This window comes from Centropristis striata, chromosome 19, assembly GCF_030273125.1.
Source record: "Centropristis striata isolate RG_2023a ecotype Rhode Island chromosome 19, C.striata_1.0, whole genome shotgun sequence".
Lineage (NCBI taxonomy): Eukaryota > Metazoa > Chordata > Actinopteri > Perciformes > Serranidae > Centropristis > Centropristis striata.
Window position 1 is genome coordinate 13418894 of NC_081535.1, and position 20879 is coordinate 13439772.

Below are 20879 nucleotides of genomic sequence, written 5' to 3' on the forward strand. Positions count from 1 at the left end.
AGGAAAAATGAAGGCTTTCAGGGCTGCGAGGGAGAAGAACACATCTGCCATGAGGGGAGGAAAGAACAAACTGCAGGGAACAGTGTGAAGGGGTGCAGAGCTGGATGAGAGGGGTCAGCTAAATAAGCAGCAGGGCCAATAGGTGGAGGCCAACGGGGACAAGAGAGATGGCTTTCTAATGTTTGACACAGGGACCTTGGAAACAGCTATCCCCCATATCCCAGAAAACCCACTCTCACAGATTAAAGACCCCTTGACCTTGTAAGGTTCTGCTTAAATTCCAGACTGCACCACCCCTGTGAAGCTCCCCCAATAAAATGGTTCAATGGGAAAATTGGAGAGAAAAAAAATAAAGTGCTCAAAAATCTAATTTGGTAAAGCTACAGGTGGCCTGAGGGCACTCAAGGAGGTACATATACCCCACCAGCCAGCCTTTAATTTGATTCCTAATCACATTGCAAAGTTCAAGTTATAAGCAGTGGTGGAAGAAGTATTCAGATCTCTTACTTAAGTAAATACTGATAGCACATTGTGAAATCACTCCACCACAAGTAAAAGTCCTGCATTCAAAACTTACTAAAGTTAAAGTGCAAAAGTATCAACATTAAAATGTACTTAAAGTATCAAAAGTAAAAGTACTTGTTATGCAGATTGGACCCACTCAGATTGTTATATTCTGAATGTACCGGTAGTCTAAGTCTATTATTATTATTGATGCATTTATGTAAGCAGTGTTTTTGTTTAGTAAAGATAGTTTAATTTTAAAAAAATCACTTTAAATTGATCATGTTTTTCATGTTAAATCTCAACCGGAAAAGTAACTAAAGCTGTCAGCTAAAAGTAGTGGAGTAAAAAATACAATATTTGCCTCAAAATGTGGTGAAGTAGAAGTATAAAGTTACATACAAGGGAAATGGGTAGATACATACAAGGGAAAAAAAGTACTCGTCCCTCAAAATTATACTTAGTTACATTCCACCACTAGTTATAAATTAACAGATATTTATTCTTAAAGGCCCCATATTGTAAAAAGTTGAAAGTTTATTTGTGATTATAACAGATGATATGAGATGATTAGGTCTCAAAATAATGTCTTTGTTGCTAGGAGATCTGGAAGGGGCATCTGTCCTGAGCAGCAGCAAGATAAATCCCCCACTGGAATCCAGACGCTGGTGGTGGCTGAAGATCCTGCAGACTGTTAGGCTAATGGAATGATCAGGTTAATAATCTGCAAAGACTGAGAGAGAATCGTGTTTTAAAAAGAGGCAGCGGCAAGAAGAATGGCTAACAATGTGGGTGTGTCACAGTGCTATTGGGTAAATGTGATCAGCTGATGAAACAGCTGATGAGATAAGTGACAGCCCCAGACAATGACAGCACAAACGAATTAGTGAACATGTGAGGGGTGAATTTTTAACATTCTAGGATACGTCCCCGTCACTTTAAATGTGCATGATTTATGACGTTCAAGAAACATGAATGCAGTCTAATTTTTCCTTCATTTGGTCCCTGCATTGCATATTTAGTTACAGCTGTGATAACACTTAATGTTTGTGTTTCCACAGCTGTAGCCCATCAGCTGTTCTAAATATCCAAAGTTAGTTACATAGCTCCATTTCAAACAGAAACTTATAGGAGGGCATGGTATGCACTTATCCGATCACCTACAAGCTGACAAAACATGGTCAATCATCCGGAGGACTTCTTTAAATAGCTTTTTTTCTTCTTCTTCTTCTATTTCACAAGATGAGACCTAGGACTGTGAGCAGGCCAACACAGCTGGCCGACTGTCCACAAACATTAATGACAAAAGTTTGGTTTAAAAAAGGTTTAACATTTTGTAATTTGAAGCCACTATTCAAACTGAAAATGTAGATCTGTGCAGTGGACTCTATGTGCTCAACCAGCAGCTGCAGCATGCTGTATTTTCTTCCATTATTCAGTGAACACAGAACAAAACACATCTACTGTTTTTTTCATTCTTTTGTTTTCTTGCAAAAAAAAGTTGTCTGCTACTGCTGACAAAGCGCCTTTATGATTTGCACTGCCATGTTTGTCTTCTACTTCTTCTACATCATTTTTGTGCCTTTCTTCCTCTCCTGTAAACATTTACTTTGGGTTTATTAAGAATGCATGTCAGAGCCTGGTAATATACGACACATCTGTGCTGTCGGTGCTATGACAATCAACAGGCTGTAAATCATTTCTGATGCTAGAGGCAAGTGGAAACACCTCAATGGAGATGTACTTTTGGCTTGACACTGTGTAATGGAGGACCACCTCAGCCCACCACCATGAAGAGTAAAAAGACAAATTCAGTCACAGTTATTTTCACATAATTCACCTTGAATTTAAATAGTTGTAAACTCATAAATCAAAGAGTGACACTGATGTCTCTCATACAGTGAGAAGCAGAACAGAAGGAGACCGAGCAGCCCAGAAAGTGATACTAAATACCATGAATTCTCATGAATTCTCCAACCATAACCCCTCCTGCACCACAACATCCATGTTTTAAAATTGAATTAAATTTAAGTGTACGCTATATAAAGAGTATTTTCATTGCTTTACCTAAATGTCAGGTTTAAGGGTACTGAAGATGTTCTGTGCTCTGGTCAAAGCCACCAGACTCCTTTGAGAAAAAATGTAATTTTACGTTGCAGAATACAGGCGTTTTTTTGTGAAATTGTGTGACTTTGGTGAATCCAAACTAACCCTTTAAAACACTAAATATATATATATATATATATATATATATGACACAGACAAACTAACAGATCGCGCAGCAGTACACCAGACTGTTTTGTTCTGTTCATGTTAAGTTAGTTAAGTTACGTTCTCTTTTATGGGCCCTGAACTTTGTTACTTTTGTTAATTGTTTGCTTCATTTTGGGGTAAATAAAACCCTCTCTTTGAAAATCCAACTGTGGCTCCTTTCAGCTGAGTCCCTCACAGGGAGGATCATGACCCTGCCCATCAGGGGCCTGACAGAGGCCGGGGCTCCATGAAACACAAGGAGACACGGAGTAAATTGGCACAAACCTTGTTGTGTAGAGAATGCTGTTTTCTCTTAGACTCTGGTAAAAGATGAATCTGCTACCAGCTCAAATCCAATGTCAAGACAAAAAAACAAGAACCTGGACAATCCAGTAGATCACTGAGACTGAGAATGAGGTTGGCAGTGAAATCCTGAAATCCAGACAGAGAGCCATTAGACTTTACATCAGCATGATGGGCCTAGCGCATCAAGGCACTGCTAAATCACTCTATTCTCCAGCATTGAGTTCAATACTGATTCCAAGGCTTTGCATTTAGACAGGGAGGTGATACAACTTATTAACTCAATCCCACGGGGGGTTGTTTCCTAATGTATGAGCTTATAGCCACTGTTATATGATACGGGGCTGACAGTGGATTACGTTTTGAAAGCTCAGGCCCTAACTCAGCTCTCACTGTCCAGAGAGACACAGACATGCTTTTAGTTGGTGACAAAATGCGTCCATGTCAAACACAGTGAATGCCGTTTTTAGAGGTTGAAGTAAGTGGCAATACAAATTCTCTAAATGACCTCACTCTGATGTGGACATGCCAGTGTCTGGAGTAAATTCTCACTCAGCATTTTCACCAATTTTATGTGCTGCTTCTGCTTTCATCAAGATTGTGCTTATCAAGATGCTAAATGTTAAGTTATCCCGAGCTTGTTGGGAGTTTTAGTCTCAAAGAGTAACTTATATGCAGTGGTGGAATGTAACTACATACATTTACTGAAGTACTAAACTTAAATACAATTTTTGATGTTTGACTTAACTTGAGTATTTCCTTTTTATGTAACTTTATACCTCTACTTCACTACATTTTGAGGCAAATAGTGTACTTTTTACTCCTCTACATTTAGCAGACAGCTTTAGTTACTTTTCATGGTCAAGATTTAACATAAAAAGCATGATACATTTGAAGTGATTAGCCATTTTTTTCATTAAACCTCATAACAGTATATTAAGTTGTTAAAATGAGCCCTATCTTTACATAATTGAAATGCTATTTACATAAATGAATCAAAGATAAGAATACAATAATATATTTGTATTATATAAAACAATCTGAGTACTTTTAGTTGTGATACTTTAAGTACATTATTTTGATGTTGATAATTTTGAATTTTTACTTCAGTAAGTTCTGAATGCAGGACTTTTACTTGTAGTGGAGTAATTTCACAGTGGTGGTAGTAGTACTTCTACTTAAGTAATAGATCTAAATACTTTTTCCACCACTGCTTATATGTTTCACCATTTCCTCGAGAGATTTAAGTCTGTTGCACCTCTAACCACACCCAACAGTGATGTCACAGCATGCTTACACACTGTGGAGTCATAGACTCTCTGAAAAAGAGCGAGAAGTGACCTTCACATCTGAGAAAGTGAAGCCAATGCAGAAGTGCCTTCAACATGTATTCTTCCTAATGACCAACAGGTGGGGATTCCACTGGCTGCAGAAATAAGTCCAGTTGTATATAAGTCTATGAGAAAATGACCCTACCTCTCCCTTGATCTATTACCCCAGTAAACATCTTCCTACTGTGTTCATTGTCTAAAGGTCTAAAGTTTTCTTCAATACACCATGATGTTCATTTTGTAAATGATGGTCTTTTTAGAGTAAAGTAGTAAATGACAAGTTGCTACAACGGCAACCTGGAAATCAGGTGTGTAGAAATCCTTAAGCATGGCATCGTGTACATTTACAGTAAAGTAGTCGTGAACTTGTTTTCGGTTTACCTTTGTTGGCAGTATGGGGTAGCCAGGAGCCAGGAGCAGTCAGGCTGCTGGTACAGGTGGACATGCATCCGCAGGTTCTCAGTCAGATCCACCCTCTCATCCAAATTGGTGACATGACGGTGTCTTCTTTTATACAGTCTGTGTGGAGTACACTGCAGCAAGGTGAGAAATAAATAACAGGAGGTAAAAATATATATATATGATTTTCAGCTGTTCTTAAGATTTTGTAGGTGATTGGGAAGTTCTAAGAAACATGGATCATACGGCATGAGTTGTGTGAGAGTTTGTGAATGGATGTTTTAATGTAGCTTTACTGTTGGGCTCCATGCACATTCATTTATTACGTATTTACTGCTTTTTAGGATTCTCTATTCACAGTGGAGGCATGTGAGAAAAAGAATGTTTTTATTCAGGAATTCAAGGTAGCAGGGAGTGAGTAACTGATATACAAATGTTCATTTTAATGGTGTTCCTTTAACGTTACGCTGAAAAGCAGTGTTTAATATCCTCTTTGGTTGAAGTTTAAAGTCTGATGTGATGTCACAGTGCACTGACACAACCTGGAGTACACATCTACCTCAGTGCTGCAGGGTGGAGAGGTTAAACCAGTGGAGGTCTGGTCTGCATGCTGGTTTGTTGCTCTTCAGAGATGTATCACTACTAATCCATTTCTCTTAAATTTTAAAGCGAGTCTGCTACTCAGACTCACAGGTCATGTTTCTCAGTATTGGATTAAATCTGTCTACCAGCCCATCTGTCTGGGCTTGATCAATACTGTTGCTCGTTTAATAGACACCCGAAAGTTTAGCTCATGCAGTTGCCATCGCTGATGGATCCAATTTTAAATGAGAGACTTTTTTGCAATTTAAACAGTTTTTTTTTTTTTGCCTTATTACTCAGCATCAGCAGACTTCAGCTACAACTACACTGTAAAAAAACAAACTGTAAAAACACAAATTTGTAAAAAGTCTGGCAGCAAAAAGTTGCGAAACATTTCCTGTAGAAAACAGCTGTAAGCTATTTTACAGATAATTCTATAAAAATACAGATAATATACAGTAATTATCTGTGTGTATATATATATGCAGAATTACTCAATTTGTTGTTGTTGTTTTTTTACTTTTAAATGACCGTAATTGTTTGGCAACTTTTGCTATGAGATATTTTAAACATAAAATTTAAATTTTAGGCTACTGTAAGAAAACAGAAAGTTGCATTCATTTTTAATTCAGCAATGAGATGTGAATGTACTGTTATTAAACATTCAAGACCATCAAGCAATTGAATAATAAAACATTTTATTGTTAATATTTGTAATAAAAGTAATTTACTTTACTTTATGGCATTTGCACTAAATGTAGAAAAAAAGAAAAAGAAAAAACTGTATAATAGGCTACAGTGAATTTTTACAGTGTAGGCAGTCTGTCACATTTTCCAGATTAACGCATCGTTACATAAGACCCTTCTCAGTGTAATAACGCAGGATTAAACAGCTCTACTTTCTCTGATTGACTCAGAGTCAAATAAACAACCTGTGCGTTATGATGCGGGGTCCAGTCAGATCAGTCTCCGACGTGACTCTCACTCTCAGGCTGTGTGGAGCATCGTGATCTGATTGGCTGAGGAGTGCACCAGCTCTGAGTAAGGCAAAGGATGCCAGAGTGCTCAGGCAGTGCATGGACGGATGCGAGCAGGGGGACGACAGCGAGACCGGGCACACGTTGTTGTTGTTATTATTATGATGCTGCTTCACAGTTCAGGGTAGCCTTCCAACTTTGACGCACTAAAGCGGGGTTGCAAGTTTAGTGTGATGTTTTGGCTGCATGTTGTAAAATCCCTCTCACCACCACCGCCGATACATCCTCTCAGGAGTGATGGGTTCTAAGTTGACCAGACAGAGAAGTCTAGATTTTGAAACTAAAGTGTCCAAGAGGAGACGCCAGAGGAATGACACCCAGGGGGAGAGCGAGAGAAGTGGCGGCAGAGGCGGCGGAGACTTCTTGTTTACCTCCTTGATGCTCAAGTCCGACAAGCTCCCGGGGATGCTGCGGAAAACCAACCACAGCCCATATGTCAGACGGGTGGCGTGGATCCGGGATATCCAGAGGCTGCTCCGGGAGCAGAAGATGGAGCAAGCAGCCGAAGTGCTCAAACTGCTCAGAAAGGTAAACATGATTTTGGATCACGAGTTTCTCCTGCAGCGTACTTTATTCTTATGCTGTTGCATTAAATCAGGAAATGTGGTTTAATTGACGCTTTAAGTGGGTTTTGTTTAGGAGCACGTGGGCAAAAAGTTTGTATTTACATTTATATATATTTTTTAATCTGCAAGTCATATATTGATTTTACTGAGAAGTTTCTGATAAATTCAGATGCTGGAAAATATGTATTATATAACAGCTGTTTCTTCTGTGATGTCCACATTTCAATCAATCTGAAATGTTTTGTCTGTGTTAGCTACTGAACTTGCTGTAAATTCAGCAAAAAGACTGCTAGATTTTAGGTGATGGCACCCACTGGAGAAATTCTCACTTTTCATTGAAAAGTGTTTCTGCAGGTGTCAGTGTGTTAGCATCATTTTTTTCAAAGTGAAAGTTGTTTAATCATCTACTTGTTGCAAGTTCTTATAAATTCTTTCAAACCTGAAAGACATAAAGCTGTACTCTGTTGCCTTCTCTTAACGCTCCTGAGGAAAAGAACAAGCACTTATAATGAGACGGCGGTTTAAATCAACCACCTGTTTAGTCTGAATGGCTAGGAAGCCAGCGAGTTCATGTTCTGAATATTCAATCAGCTCCAAACAACACAGAACACTGGATGTATTATATGTTAGCCCGTTAAAATACACCAAGACTTGGTTGTTCTCATTTTCTATGTGACAACCTTTGTGATCTTAAGTGAAGACTGGAATATATAGCTCTTTTTTAAATTATACACATGCCTTTTTTAGGGTTAAAGAGACAGTTTAGCCCCACAATCAAAACACATACATTTCCTCTTACTGACTGTTTTTGTTGTGAGTTGCTGAGTGTTGCAGATAACAGCCGTAGTGATTTCGGCCTTCTGTTAAATATAAAGGGACTATTTTCTTTATTTCTACCACAGCTCCTACATGAAACTCCTCACAACAGGGTGTGGATTATTTTAAGTAACGGGGTCATGATTTCTGGAAAGAGAAGATTTTCAAATCTATGATTTTGGCACTTTGAGCTCACAAGCTCAGCACCATATTTAACCGAAACGCCAAACTCTTTGGCCGATATCTCCAACACTCACTCTAAAACAATCTATAAAATAGCTTTACAGGTAACAGGAAAAATATGTAACTGTCCCTTTAAGGCTGCAAAAGAAAATATATAAGATAAGTGAATGGAAAGATATATATGTTCTGTTTTTCTGCCATTGTTCACTGTTTCCTGTGTGAAACAGGTTGAAGCACACATAAGGGAGAATTTTAAATATACAAATCCATGTAGGAAGCAGCACTTTATACAAACAGAGTAAATACTCTAATGTGGCATTGTTAAATAGCTCTTTAAATAATCTGTCTCCTGTTGCATGGCAATGTGCAAACGCTGCTTTGTTGTCAGCCTCGTAGCCCCCAACCATACGTAAGGTATGTTTCATTCTTGCATTCAAGTCTTATCTGTTAGACCTTCCTGTGTAACACCTTCTCTGCTCTAATCCTCACTTTCTAAAGAATTATCCAAACTAGAGAGGAGAGAAAAAAAGAAATAGTTTTTAGAGCTCAGCTTGAGCTTTCAGCTGCCTTGTGGTTGCTGTGTGTTGATCAAAGGATAACAGTTTTGAAGTTGAAGACAAAAGCAGTTCTGATCAAGAGGGCCCCCCTGTCATGCAAACTCCCTGCCCATCTGTACGGTGCCGTGGAATAAATTGCACAGATGTGTGCAGATTAAAGCAGGAAACAATGCTGAGGAGGAAGCTACGGGTGTCTGAGAAGTCTGAAGTGAAGACAGATTTGTAGGTATCTCTTCCGCTCTGCACAGAATGCATTAACTGAGCAGTAATAGGTATGGGGTGAATTTAAACTTTGTCAAAGCTGCATATTTGTGTGGAGCAGGAGGGATGTGACTCATGAGTGTGTTAAAGCAGCCCAGCAGTCCGTCACATCTTCTAAGAAAAAAGATTTTAAAGATCAACTTGTACATTTGTCGGTCGAGAGCAGGGGCAGCTTTCTCCATAGCTCGGCATTTAAACTGCTCACGAAGCACGAATACGCTCTCCATCACTCACCGAGGTGAAGCCAGAGCGCTGCTACTGTTGCTTGTCGTTGGGGCCGAAGCCAAGTGTCTGACTAACAATAGTTCAAGACGGGAAAAGGAGAAGAAAAAAGCAGTAGATCTCCTGTTGTTGTTCTTCAGCAGCAAAGCAGCTTAACCTCTCAGAGACGGATGGATTTGGAGATAATCACCTTGAGATGATGGATGCTGGAACACGTTTCTTTCTCATAGACGAAGTCATTACAAGGGGGAACCAATAACGCCGGCCCCACGCTCTATCTCCATCGCAGATCTGCCTTCTGGGCCATTAAGTTAATTAGTTTGGGATCTTCTACATATTCATTAGTAAACAAAGAATCAGCAAGTACTCATATCAATTATGCTCCACAACATGCACACGAAGCAACCAATGTGCAGCGATGGAGAAGACATTAATTAAGGTGATCTCTGTTGTGTATGAAGACCATCCTGAAGTCCGAGGTTCGCTGTCACAACACACAGTTCATTTGTTTATTTTATTCAACTTTAAATGCATCCATACAAAACTTCTTTTCCATTTTCTTGCATTGATGGTCATATCAGTCATGGAAAAAAATTATTGGACCACCCTTGTTTTCTTGTTCATTTTAATGCCTGATACAACTAAAGGTACATTTGTTTGGACAAATGTAATGATAAAAACAAAAATAGCTCATAAAAGTTTAATTTAAGAGCGGATATCTAGCCATTTTCCATGTTTTTCTTGATAATGATTTTGATTATTATCAGGAAAACCATGGAAAATGGCTAGATATTAGCTCTTAAATGAAACTATTTTGAGCTATTTTTGTTATCATTATATGTGTCCAAACAAATGTACCTTTAGTTGTACCAGGCATTCAAATGAACAAGAAATTGAAGAAAGCAAAGGCAGAATATTTTTTTCCATGACTATTTGTAGCCTATCTTTTGTTAGGAATTTAAAAAACAAAATAAATGTTTTCTCTTTCCTCGCATTTCCTGTCTGTGCGCCTCTGTGCCCTTTAAAATAAAGGCAAAATTCCCCCCAAAATGTCTGAATAAATGCAACTTTGGCACAGACCAACATTAATGGAAAAATTCAACATTTTCGGAGGCAAGATTATCTGTTTTCTTGCTGGGATGAGCATAAAAACTGGTAGCCTGGCTGTGCTTAAAAGAGCAAACTGTCAAATCTCTAAAGCTTGTTTGAAACATGTGAAAGCAAAAAATTGTTATATTTGGGGACATGTGCCGGACTATTTCTGCTGGTTGTCTGGCAACCTTGAAGTGACATTGGGCCCCAGGAAAATGTTTTTGCAGGTTGGTTTTTGTACAGCTTGACGAAAAAGACAGAACTTGTTAATTGTTGAGTTTTATATGGAGCCAAGCAGCAAACTCAGGGTCTGAAAAGTGAAGCCAGTGGGGGAAGTCTGCTTGTACGAAAGTCTATGAGAAAATTACCTTACTTTTCACATGATTCATAACCTTAATAAACATTTGCATAATAGGTTTATGTCTTCAATCATTAGTTTAAGTCTTCTTAAATACAGCATGATGTTGATTTTATAAATTATGGTCCCATTTAGAGTACAATAGGGCAGGGTATGCTTGAGCATTGGTGCCAACTCTTTCTCAGAAGACTTTTTCAGACCCTTTTAGCAGCTTTATTTCTAAAAAGCGACTATAGACTTAAATTCTGCACATTCACTTTGTAAATAGTGAATTTCAATAAAATACTGATTTATTTAGATTGGAAAACTGGATAGAAGTGCAATGTGTGTATAAAGTTCCACTTCATCTGAGGGTCAGATTTCTAATGTGACTGCAGCAATATAAGCAAAAATCCCTGTCAAGTGCAGTATGCTCACTGTGTTGTTGATGTTGTGACTATTCCTGTCATATTTGACTAAGCTGACATATTGACCCCGTCTTACTTGTCAGATATCCTTGCCAAAGCACAGTTGCTGCTGGCCAAGCATTTGTGTCTTTGAATCCCCAGCTTTCCATCACTTTTTTTCACATGACAACCATACAGTTTTGAATTTACCTTGGATTGTGATAAAAGGTCACAACAAAAGTAAATAAACCGAACTGGACACCTGACAGCTGCGACATGTTTCCTACAGTGAAGCATAAAAACTGTGGAACTGGATTTGTGACACTGTGCAATATATTTAATTGGATTCTAATGAACTGCATGAGTGGGATGATGTACTGCGGTTCAAGCTTGTCGCTTTATTCAGGGTTTTTGTGACAAGACAGACGTCAGATTAGATATGCAGCTTTCACAAGGACGTTTGTAGTGGGATCTGAGGGCATGCACATAAGCAAAAAGGAAAACATTTCATGCTTTCGTGATTAGAAATCAGTCAAATTAATCCACAGGATCAGATCTCTGTGTGTATTTAAAGAATGTGCGTCTTTTCAGCTGTGAATCCCCCTCATCTGATGCTGCAGCTGCACTACGTAGTTAACACGCATCATCATCATAAAATAAGCTTCAAATTCCTCTGTGCCTCAATTTATGGACACATGTGGTACACTCAGTCCGTGCTAAATGAGGTTTATTGAAGGGAGAGCTGGTCTGGAGAATAGTCCAGCGTCAGGGAATCCCACAGAGCTCCGCTGTAATAAATCAACTCAAAAGCTGGAGGAGGAGAAAATGCTGATGGGAGTTTTCCTCTTTGCTTCCACTGTGCCCCAAAGTGTTAGGGCTGTCAGAGCGTATACAGCATGTTTAACACAGCTTCAACCTCCAGCCTGCTTTTTGAAAAGCTTTTCAGTTCGAATAGAGCTGACAGTGTTTACTCCTCAGCTGCACAGCTTCTGGTTGCAGTTTTACAAGAGGATGGTGGTCCTGTGACACGTGTTTGTTAGTCAGTCGCAGCAGTATTGTTACTGATATAACAGCATGTTTGAGGAGAGGAAATCATCTTTTAACAGTTGTTATGGATTAAGAGCGAAATGCATCTTTATGCTTAAAAGGAAGAGATTTCCTTTCACTGTCTTACTCCCACCTTTCATCTTCTGCTCATTTTGTTTCAGCTGCTCAGTTTCACGTCTCCCCCGCTGTTTTGTTGTTGATTTTATCTCCGTGTGTGTGTGTGTGTGTGTCTCTCTCTCTCTTTCCTGAAAAAGCGGTGGGTGCCACATGCTTGTAAGGCTTAAAAACCGGCTGTTAATGACACATTAGCACTTAGAGCATTACCTGAAGATGCAGCATATTTACATTATCACTGCAAATAGAAACAGCCTGAAGATGATACAAGTCTCATCAGTCCCATATACATGGACATGTGTGCTGGTTCCTAGCTTTATTAATCATCTAATAATCAATAATCTAACCTAATCATTCTGCCCACCATTTTTTATTGGAGTGGAGGGACAGGAAAAATTAAGGGGAGATAGCAGGTCAGCAGTAGACGCCTTTTAGAAGTGATATACATCCTCTAAAAGCTGGGAACCTGAAGATTAATTGAGATGCAGCTCAGCACATTGTGCCAACTTGTTCTTGTCATGAATCAGAAATAATAAATCATTAATTAAGATAAATTGTAAAATTGTATAAGTGCAGAGAACATTATGACTGAAATAAATGATTGCCATCCCAATGATCAAGTATGTCTCATAGGTTGTTGCAGCAATCTTTAGGTTGATACCATTTATAACACAGATTTTGTGCTAAATTTGATCATATTTGAACATTTGTGAATTAATCAAAATTGTCAAAAATCCCTCCAAACAGCCAGTTTTAGACACCAGGACTTTGAGAAAAACCATTGAAAAATCCATTCTGTGATTTGGTATCAAAACCTTTGACATTTTGGAGACTTCTGCAATTATTGGATTTTTTATGCCGTTGGATGGTGAGAACTTCTGTTCTGGAAACTGCTGATAAAACCCCTTATTGTCAACATACCTAGGAAAGATGTTGTAAAGTTTCATGAGGCTGTGATTATACTAGAGGTCACCAAAGGTCATTTTATACAGCAAGGTCAAGTTTCAAAACATGCTGTCATAGCTATTAAATGGCTACCAGCTTTCCAGTTATATCCAATTAAGTCAACTTCAAGACTATTTAGGGACCTCAATATGCAGAAAACTTCAAATACAATGGGTGAACAAACACTTTATGGGATTATTTTAGCGTGGGCATGTCTGTTAAGGGGAAGACTTGTGAGAACCAATAGAAACCATTTACATTCAGAGATCTTGAGGTCAGAGGTCAAGGGGCCGCTTTGAAAATGGCCATGTCAGTTTTTCCCTCACCAAAATTTTAGAGTGTTAGTTCACATCTTTGACAAGAAGATATTATATCGTGGTTGGTTCCAGTTGATACCTTAGGTCTATAGTTACTATCAGAAATTATTTTCCTCAGATGGTTTAGAGTCTTGTGAAAATGATAGAAAGTCCCGTGAGCTAAAACTACAACTGAAACCTGCATATGAGATAAGAGGAACCAGAAGGAGTCTTATTCTCTTCACTCAAGAGTATAACTAATATTTGAAGAAAGACTACACCACTTTTATCTTAGCTTAGTTACACTGTACTCCCCACGTCCCTCTCACACACACACACACACACACACACACCAAACACACACATATATAAATACATATAGACGCCCTCGCTGCTTCTAATCAACCGCAGTGGCTGTTACTTTACGACTACGATAACAAAACCTTATCAGCTCACAGTGTGATAAGATGTCAAGATGAAAGGGGATGGTAAACAAAGTTCTTAAACACTGACTCCGTTTCCATTTAAGTGTCCATGAAATGTTACTTGAATATTAAACTAAGTGTGGTTGAGACATGGCTGTTTTAATCAACTGTATATCTGTTAGTTAGTTTTGCTAAGAGTTCACCAGAATACTTTCCTCTCTTCTCTTCTCTCTCAGGATCTGGGACTCCAGGGAACGTCACTCAATGACATTTTGTACAAGAACGCAGCTTTTCTCAACCTGGTGGACCCCATCTCCCATGAACTGCTTCTCAGTCTCGCACGGGACCTGCAGTGTCCGAAAAGGGTGAGAATCCAGAACCATCCAGTTTGTTTTGTTTACACTCGTGAATTATGAAGCAGAATCTCCACACACGTCACATTAATTAACAGGGCAAGGGCTCCAATTGTAAACAGAGGAAAGGCAAGCTGCAACATGTCGGCATTTATTAGCCATGCCCAAGTGCATGTGTCATATTTGTTGTCATGCTGTTGTGACAACAATGAACTGCCAGTTTGCTTTATCCAAACAAAGTGCAGAAGCTAGGAAGCGTAGGAAATGATACTTTAAATGTTTAGCCATTAACACAATGGATCACTAGGTACCTCTTGTAGCTCTAAAAGAGTTAAATATTAGTGACATATTAACTTTTATTACGTAGAGTTCTTGCATACTGTACACAGATTCTGCATAAGTGTCTGGCTCATGTTTTACAATGGAAACGTGAGTGGCTTTGCACATTTCAACCCTCGTGACTTCTCTTCGAGAAAAACTCCCTCTCATTGACTTAAAGGACAAAAATGTCATAGAAACTGCTATAAAACCATATATTAATATCATTTTCGGCTTGCACTGAATTAATATTTTTACCAACATCAGTCCTGAATCAAACTACCATTCATAGGTTCATTTTCAGAATTTCAACCCGTCAAATATCTTTTTTATTTATTTATTTTATTTTATTATTTTTTTTACATAAAGCCATGGTGTCTTTTTTTAATGGAAAAAAATGTTATATACTAAAGGCTAGAGGGAATACTTGCCAACATTTATGCCATTTGCATTAACACAGCCAATAATGTCCCTAAAGTTTTATAAAGTTTAAGACAAGTCAAGTTTTGTTTTATTTATGTAGCCCCAAATCATATTTGATGTAGCACCCAGAGAGTTCAGTAAGATACAAACATTTTTAAATAAACATAAAAAATTAAATTATATTTTATTGAATTTAGATATAACAACTCATTTGAAAAAAATGCTTTATTATCATTATCAAAATATTGGTTACATTTGATAATGTCTTCATGGGCAGGATTTCAGCCTTTATCAACCACACTTCATAATTAATTCTGGGAGGCTACTCCCACTGCCTTTCAAATACTTTCTGTACACAAGAAATGCCCCAATGTATACTAGAGTATGTCTATATGAGTATATGCCATTGGAAAAGCTGTTGATATGTCAGTCTTTAATATATTTTCATTTACATTCCAAATATATGTGAAAATGACCCTCATAATGCCTGTTTGGATCAGATCAGCTGTGTCATGACTTGCTCGTGCATATTTCAGTGTGAACAGCCTGTTGGTAATAATATAATTAATAGCTAATTAAGCAGGCAGTATGGTGTGCATACTGATTGAGTATGTAGTGGGCAGTATGTTAGAGTGCTAATCTGAATACAGTTTGCATTTGGAAAAGCTGCACTTGGAGGAAAATCTGGAGGTGGATATGACAGTTACCATTCACTGTCAGGTACAAAAGGGACACCTGCATGCTGCAGGGAGAGAAGGGATGAAGGGTGGCACTGGGTCAGGGTCTGGCTCTGCAGTGGCACCGTGCGGTCTGTCTTCCCTGCTGCTCATGTGCTCTTTCAGCTCATTGATGAATAGCAGCAGCAGTGCTCCAGGACCTGTAGGTGTACGAGAGCGCCTCCTTATGTTGCTTCAGCTTGAGGTCAACAGGGCCAGCGGCCACGGTCAGTGTGGCAGCAAGGTTTGTGTGGCAGCGTGGCTCTGGCACTAACAGTGAGTGCACTTTGAGGGCTCTGACAGGTGGCAGGCGGCCAGTGGGATCAAACTGAAGTCCACTGATTGTTGTGAAGTCTGTTGTGTCCCAGGTAACAGACACCTCTCACTGTCTGTAAGGGACTGTACCAAAATTATTAGAGGAGAGGGAAAGAAAAAAAACTTTTACAGCATCAGAAACATTCAGTTGACAATGTTTACTTGTCAATAAATTTGACAAACTCTTCAATTACGTATATGAAGTAAATTCAGATTTATGTGTTCAATAAAATAAAGGGCTGGATATAAATCGTGATTTATCTAGACTGGTAGTCGGCTCATCCAGTTGTAGCACAGCATACAAATCCAGAGATATTAAAATTCAAATTACATTTCAAACTAGGCTATGAGGGTGAAGACACTACAGAAGCAGCCCAGAGTGGCTGTAAAACACAAACCCAGCAGCCATTACGGTTATCTAAAGTCTGCCGTTATCTCTTTTAGGAAGAGATGGGTTGCCTTAAGATAAAGTCACTGTGGTCTAGTTTTTACTTACCAAGTCCGGATGATAACCACCTGTGAGAAACTCAAATCTTATCGCTGTTTGCTTTGGCGGGGAAAGCTGAGGAGGACGGGAGGGAAAGTGAGGAGCTGGCAGCGTTCTCCTGACTGGCTGGCGACCCGTGGCAGGATACTGTGTCAGACGTGACGAGGATGTAGAGAGGCAATGTGCTGGATTTAAGGCCTGGCAGCTGCTTCTGTGCCCAGTATTATCCACTGCACTGAGATTTATTTAGATTATACATTCAAGGACATATTGAGGGCTAATAGATGAATCATTGTGAATGTTTTGAAGCTCATGGTCACCTCTTCTAGACAGTTAATTTAATGTATGTTATGAGGCACTCAGCTTTACAGATGATTAGGTATGTCTATAGAATGTAGTGCCTGTAGTCCGCAGATTCACATTTTCTAAGAATACTTTGCGAATCAGTATGCGCAGCTGTAACGCCATGTTCAGTCATCCAAGGGGCTGAAACAGCAGCACTGAATGTTTTGAAGTATGAGGCATGTTTGTTTGCCGCCCAAGAAAAGAAGTGGCAGCGGGAATGGTTAATCGCCTTAAGGTAAATTGCCCCTGTCTCTTCTTTCCCTCTCGCCACATTGGCTCTTTCTTGTTGTCGTGTTGTACCATTAATTAGATTTGCCCTGCTCAGCACAACCCATTCCATTTAAAGACTTTGACGGAGGTGGGAGAGAGAAAAGAGACGGCAGAGAGAGAGGAGGGGGAGAAGAGACGTGGAGCATGAGGGAGGCAAAAGGGAAATAAATGAATGTTTCGATGTAGGAAATGTTTGAAGCTGCTGTTTTCAAAGGACTAGAAAGAAACACTGTGACTGTGGGAAAATCAGTACATCTGTAGTTTCCACCGGGGCAAATAGGGAGATCAGACATCAATCATTTATAAGTGACTTATACAGTAACAGCTCCTTTTCTACTTTGCCAAATGCAAATATACAGATTTAACACTTACTTAAATCAACTAGTAAATTTGATGTGTTGCTCATCAAAGTGCTGTACATACAGTATTATTTAAACAGATGCCCGCACAAGCATGAGTAAACACATCGATGTACGTGCAGCCTTGTCACTAATCCAAGAAGTATTCAACAATAAGGCTGATGTCAGGTCATTTGGTACACTTTTTAGTACAGTAGATGTACAAGAAAGCCACTTATATGCAGGCAACAATGCAACAACAAATTTGGTGATTGGTTGTTAATATTTACAGAGCCCAAGATGTGAAACCTGATTCTTCCAATTTTTCCTGATGTCTAAAATTTGTTTTGGGGTGCACATTTTACTGGTTGTTGTCTTTTGTTTTGTATATGTTAATAAGTGGTTGACACTGAGGACAACCAAAGACTAAGAAACAGTTGCCAATTTCTCAAATCGGTCCCCAATGGAAACCAGGCAACTGTAAAATTGAGCCCAATAAACAGTTTCTGGGTTTGTTTGAGAGATTCTTCCAACATGTAATGGTTTAGTTGTAATTATTCATGAACAGCAACTGTTTTTTGTCCGTCATTCGTCCTTTGTATGTGTCACAGGAGACCGACTCATTCAAGGCCACCAACAAGATCTGCCGCCAGCTGATTTACCACCTGACCCCTCACTCCAAGTGGACGAGACAGAGCGTGCCCAGGAGGAAGTCTCAGGCCTGGTGAGTGTGTCCTCTTTGCTGCTGCCTGATGCTTTAACCATCAGTCTAAAGAAACACACTCTCACCATCAGCACAAGTGCAACTCATAAATCTGTATAAAGCCTCTTTGTCTGGCAGAGAGGAAGTTTGGGAGAAACCCTCTTGTCAGTTTCTGGGGAGATGAGTATTAGCCTACAAGGTTATATCTGATAGTGTGTTAATTAGAGTTGAAGGTTTGTGCTCCTTTGTGGGAATATAGCTCTCCTTTTTTGCAGATTTCTTCAGGATTTCTAGCCACAAATGGAAATTGATTTTGTGGATTAATAATAATCATAAAATAGAGTTCATGCTCATTTTTATTTGATTATGTGGTAATATTTTTTTATTAGAACAACAATTCCTCCTCATATATTGGAGGTGAACACAATGCAATGCCAACCATACAGAATTATTGACCTTCTGTTTTTCAGTGTATCATCAGTTTTATGCCTGAGTGCTTTTAATCTGAGAATTTAATTTGAGGTCTGCATATCTAGTTAAATAGAAAGTTGCATGCTCATCTGCGTGCAAAAGTCAGTTGGATTTCGCGTCATCTATTGAACTTTTGCTGGCAAATGAGGGGGGAGCTGCGGGTGCTGGCAACATGGAGAGAAGCCAAACACTGTTCATCTGCATAATATATACTACCCACACTGCAATGACATAAAGCTGGTTTGAAGTTTCATTTCAAGTCTCTTCTTGAACAGTCTGCATCATTGACTTATTTCAACTTTGCTATTTGTAAACAGAGCAGAGCTGTAAACTGTCATTCTATGTACCTTAAACTGGATAATACTGCAGATAATAAAGTGATCCAGCTATATTACTGTATTAATGTTAATGTAAGGTCAGACTATATTTATAACAGTTGCAGAGGACACCCTTTAGTTCATGCTTCAGTACATACTTTATTGTCTGTACACAGGGCACACGCATGCTAAAAAAAACAAGATTGGGTTTTTTGCATGGACAAAGCTGCTAATTTTAGTGAGAATTATTACCAGGAATTCAAAAGTACAATCTATTTTTTTCAATGAAATACATTGCATGACATGGTTTTACATCAATATATGAATTAACAAAGTTGACTTTGTTTCACCATCGTCATATTACAGTTATTTATCTAAGCCATAAATAGATACATTACCTCAACGCAATGCATCTCACAAAAATCTTTTTAAAAAAGTAAAAAAGAAAGTTTCATTGTTCTTTTAGTCGCTTCCAAAACAAATGCACACGCTAGCCAGATCAAGATCTTTTCGACACAAGGCAGAAGTGCTCATGGAAAAGTACCACATTTGTCCACAGGGGGCGCCAAAATGAACACAAAAAAAGACAACTCCTTGTAGTTCAATCTGAAAAATTTACTTTTCACTTATTAATGTAACTTTCTCAATATATCAGTTTATCCTTCAAACCAAACTAGTAGTCAGATTTTGATTTTAAATGAAATCCACCATGCGTTTCGCTGGTGTGACCCGTCTATTTTCACACTTGCCTTCTGCTGTAAAAACTGTTTCCTGCCTGACACTATTGTGAGAAAACAGCCTCACACCATCTTAAACACCAGCCATCATAAGTGTGATGTGTTTGCAGAGATTTTAATATGTTTTTTTCTACTGCTGCAAACTGTCTGTAAGAATGATCTGGAGCCGAAACTAATATAGAAACTTATAAGATGCATAATGTCCAACTGTCACTAACCTGCCAGCCATTGGAGGTCAATCATACTGATCGACCACGCATTACTGCAATAAAGAAAGAGCAACAGAAAGACGCTAATTGCAGTGCAGTGTGGAGTGTAAATAGAATAAAAAATGCTCTCCAATTCAAATTAAGTAACAGGTACATTTGTGGAGACGTTATGAAAGAAGAAAAAACATCTCTAATGATGATCACGAGGCTCCTTCTCCCTGAGCAATTAACCCAGATTGAAAGATTTTTTTGACAGCTTGAGTTAACTTCCCGCCCCAGTCTCTTGGTTGCAGTATTTCGAAATAACACTCAACAGAACAACAAGGCAGACTCTCCCAGTGTGCTCATTAGCAAGCTCTGTCTCTCTCCCAGCCTCTGCAAGCATCCAGGCAGCAGCCTCGACTGTGGGACTCAAACCAGACTGTTTCTTCTCTCTTTGTATATGACGCCCACTAAAACAAGCAGAAATGAATGTCTTTGGATTGAATAAAGCATCAGGATGCAGTTATCATGATGTCAAATGCTTTTATATTGTTGATCCTTTCGTTATTTCTCTCTACCTCTCAGTCTGTCTCCTTCTCCTCACCTTTCTGCTCTCTCTTCCCCCCCCCCAGCCCCTCCATTTTTCCTATTTTAAAACCCCCTTTCCTTGCATTGATTTTCTTCCTCTCCTCCTTTTCCTGTGGGATTTCTCTCCTTCTTGTGAGAGTCCATTTTGTTCAACAGTTGCCACACAGAGCGGTTCTGCAGTTTGAGCTGAGGCTCTGGGGAAACGCTCTGTCAGACAGAGAGAGAGAGAAAGGGGGGAGGTGGAATCACTGCAAGGTTGCCGATTAGAAGTCGCGCATTTCCCTCTTCCTTCCCGCCTCGCTCGGAATCGATCGGGAATTTGATCTCTTCATATTTAGGGAACGAAAAGGCATCATATCACATAACCGTTATTACATTCTTATTTTCTTCAAGTGATATTGAAACGTTTATTTGATCAATCTAGAAATGTGCTGCAGCCTGCCGGGCTCAAATTGAATTCACGGAATATATGCAATTGGTTGCAAATCTTCAAGAGATAGCACATAAATCATGATTCAAGCTTTATTACTCCCCCCTGCTTTGCTTTTCTAACACTGTAACTGCAAAGCAAGTGTGTCACACTTTATATATTATCAAGGCAATTTCATTTTTTTTCTCTGCAGCTTCATG

The 20879-nt window shown here is 39.0% G+C and overlaps 1 protein-coding gene across 1 annotated transcript in view; it reads left to right on the forward strand.

The window, feature by feature from the left end:
* The first annotated feature begins 6346 nt into the window (after positions 1–6346).
* lrrc75bb (leucine rich repeat containing 75Bb) overlaps positions 6347–20879 on the forward strand; it is a 29747-nt gene continuing 15214 nt past the window's right edge. The window contains exons 1-3 of the mRNA XM_059358607.1: positions 6347–6937; positions 13914–14042; positions 17854–17966. Coding sequence (XP_059214590.1) covers positions 6647–6937; positions 13914–14042; positions 17854–17966 — 533 coding nt within the window. The 5' untranslated portion in view covers positions 6347–6646. The remainder of the gene's footprint in view (positions 6938–13913; positions 14043–17853; positions 17967–20879) is intronic.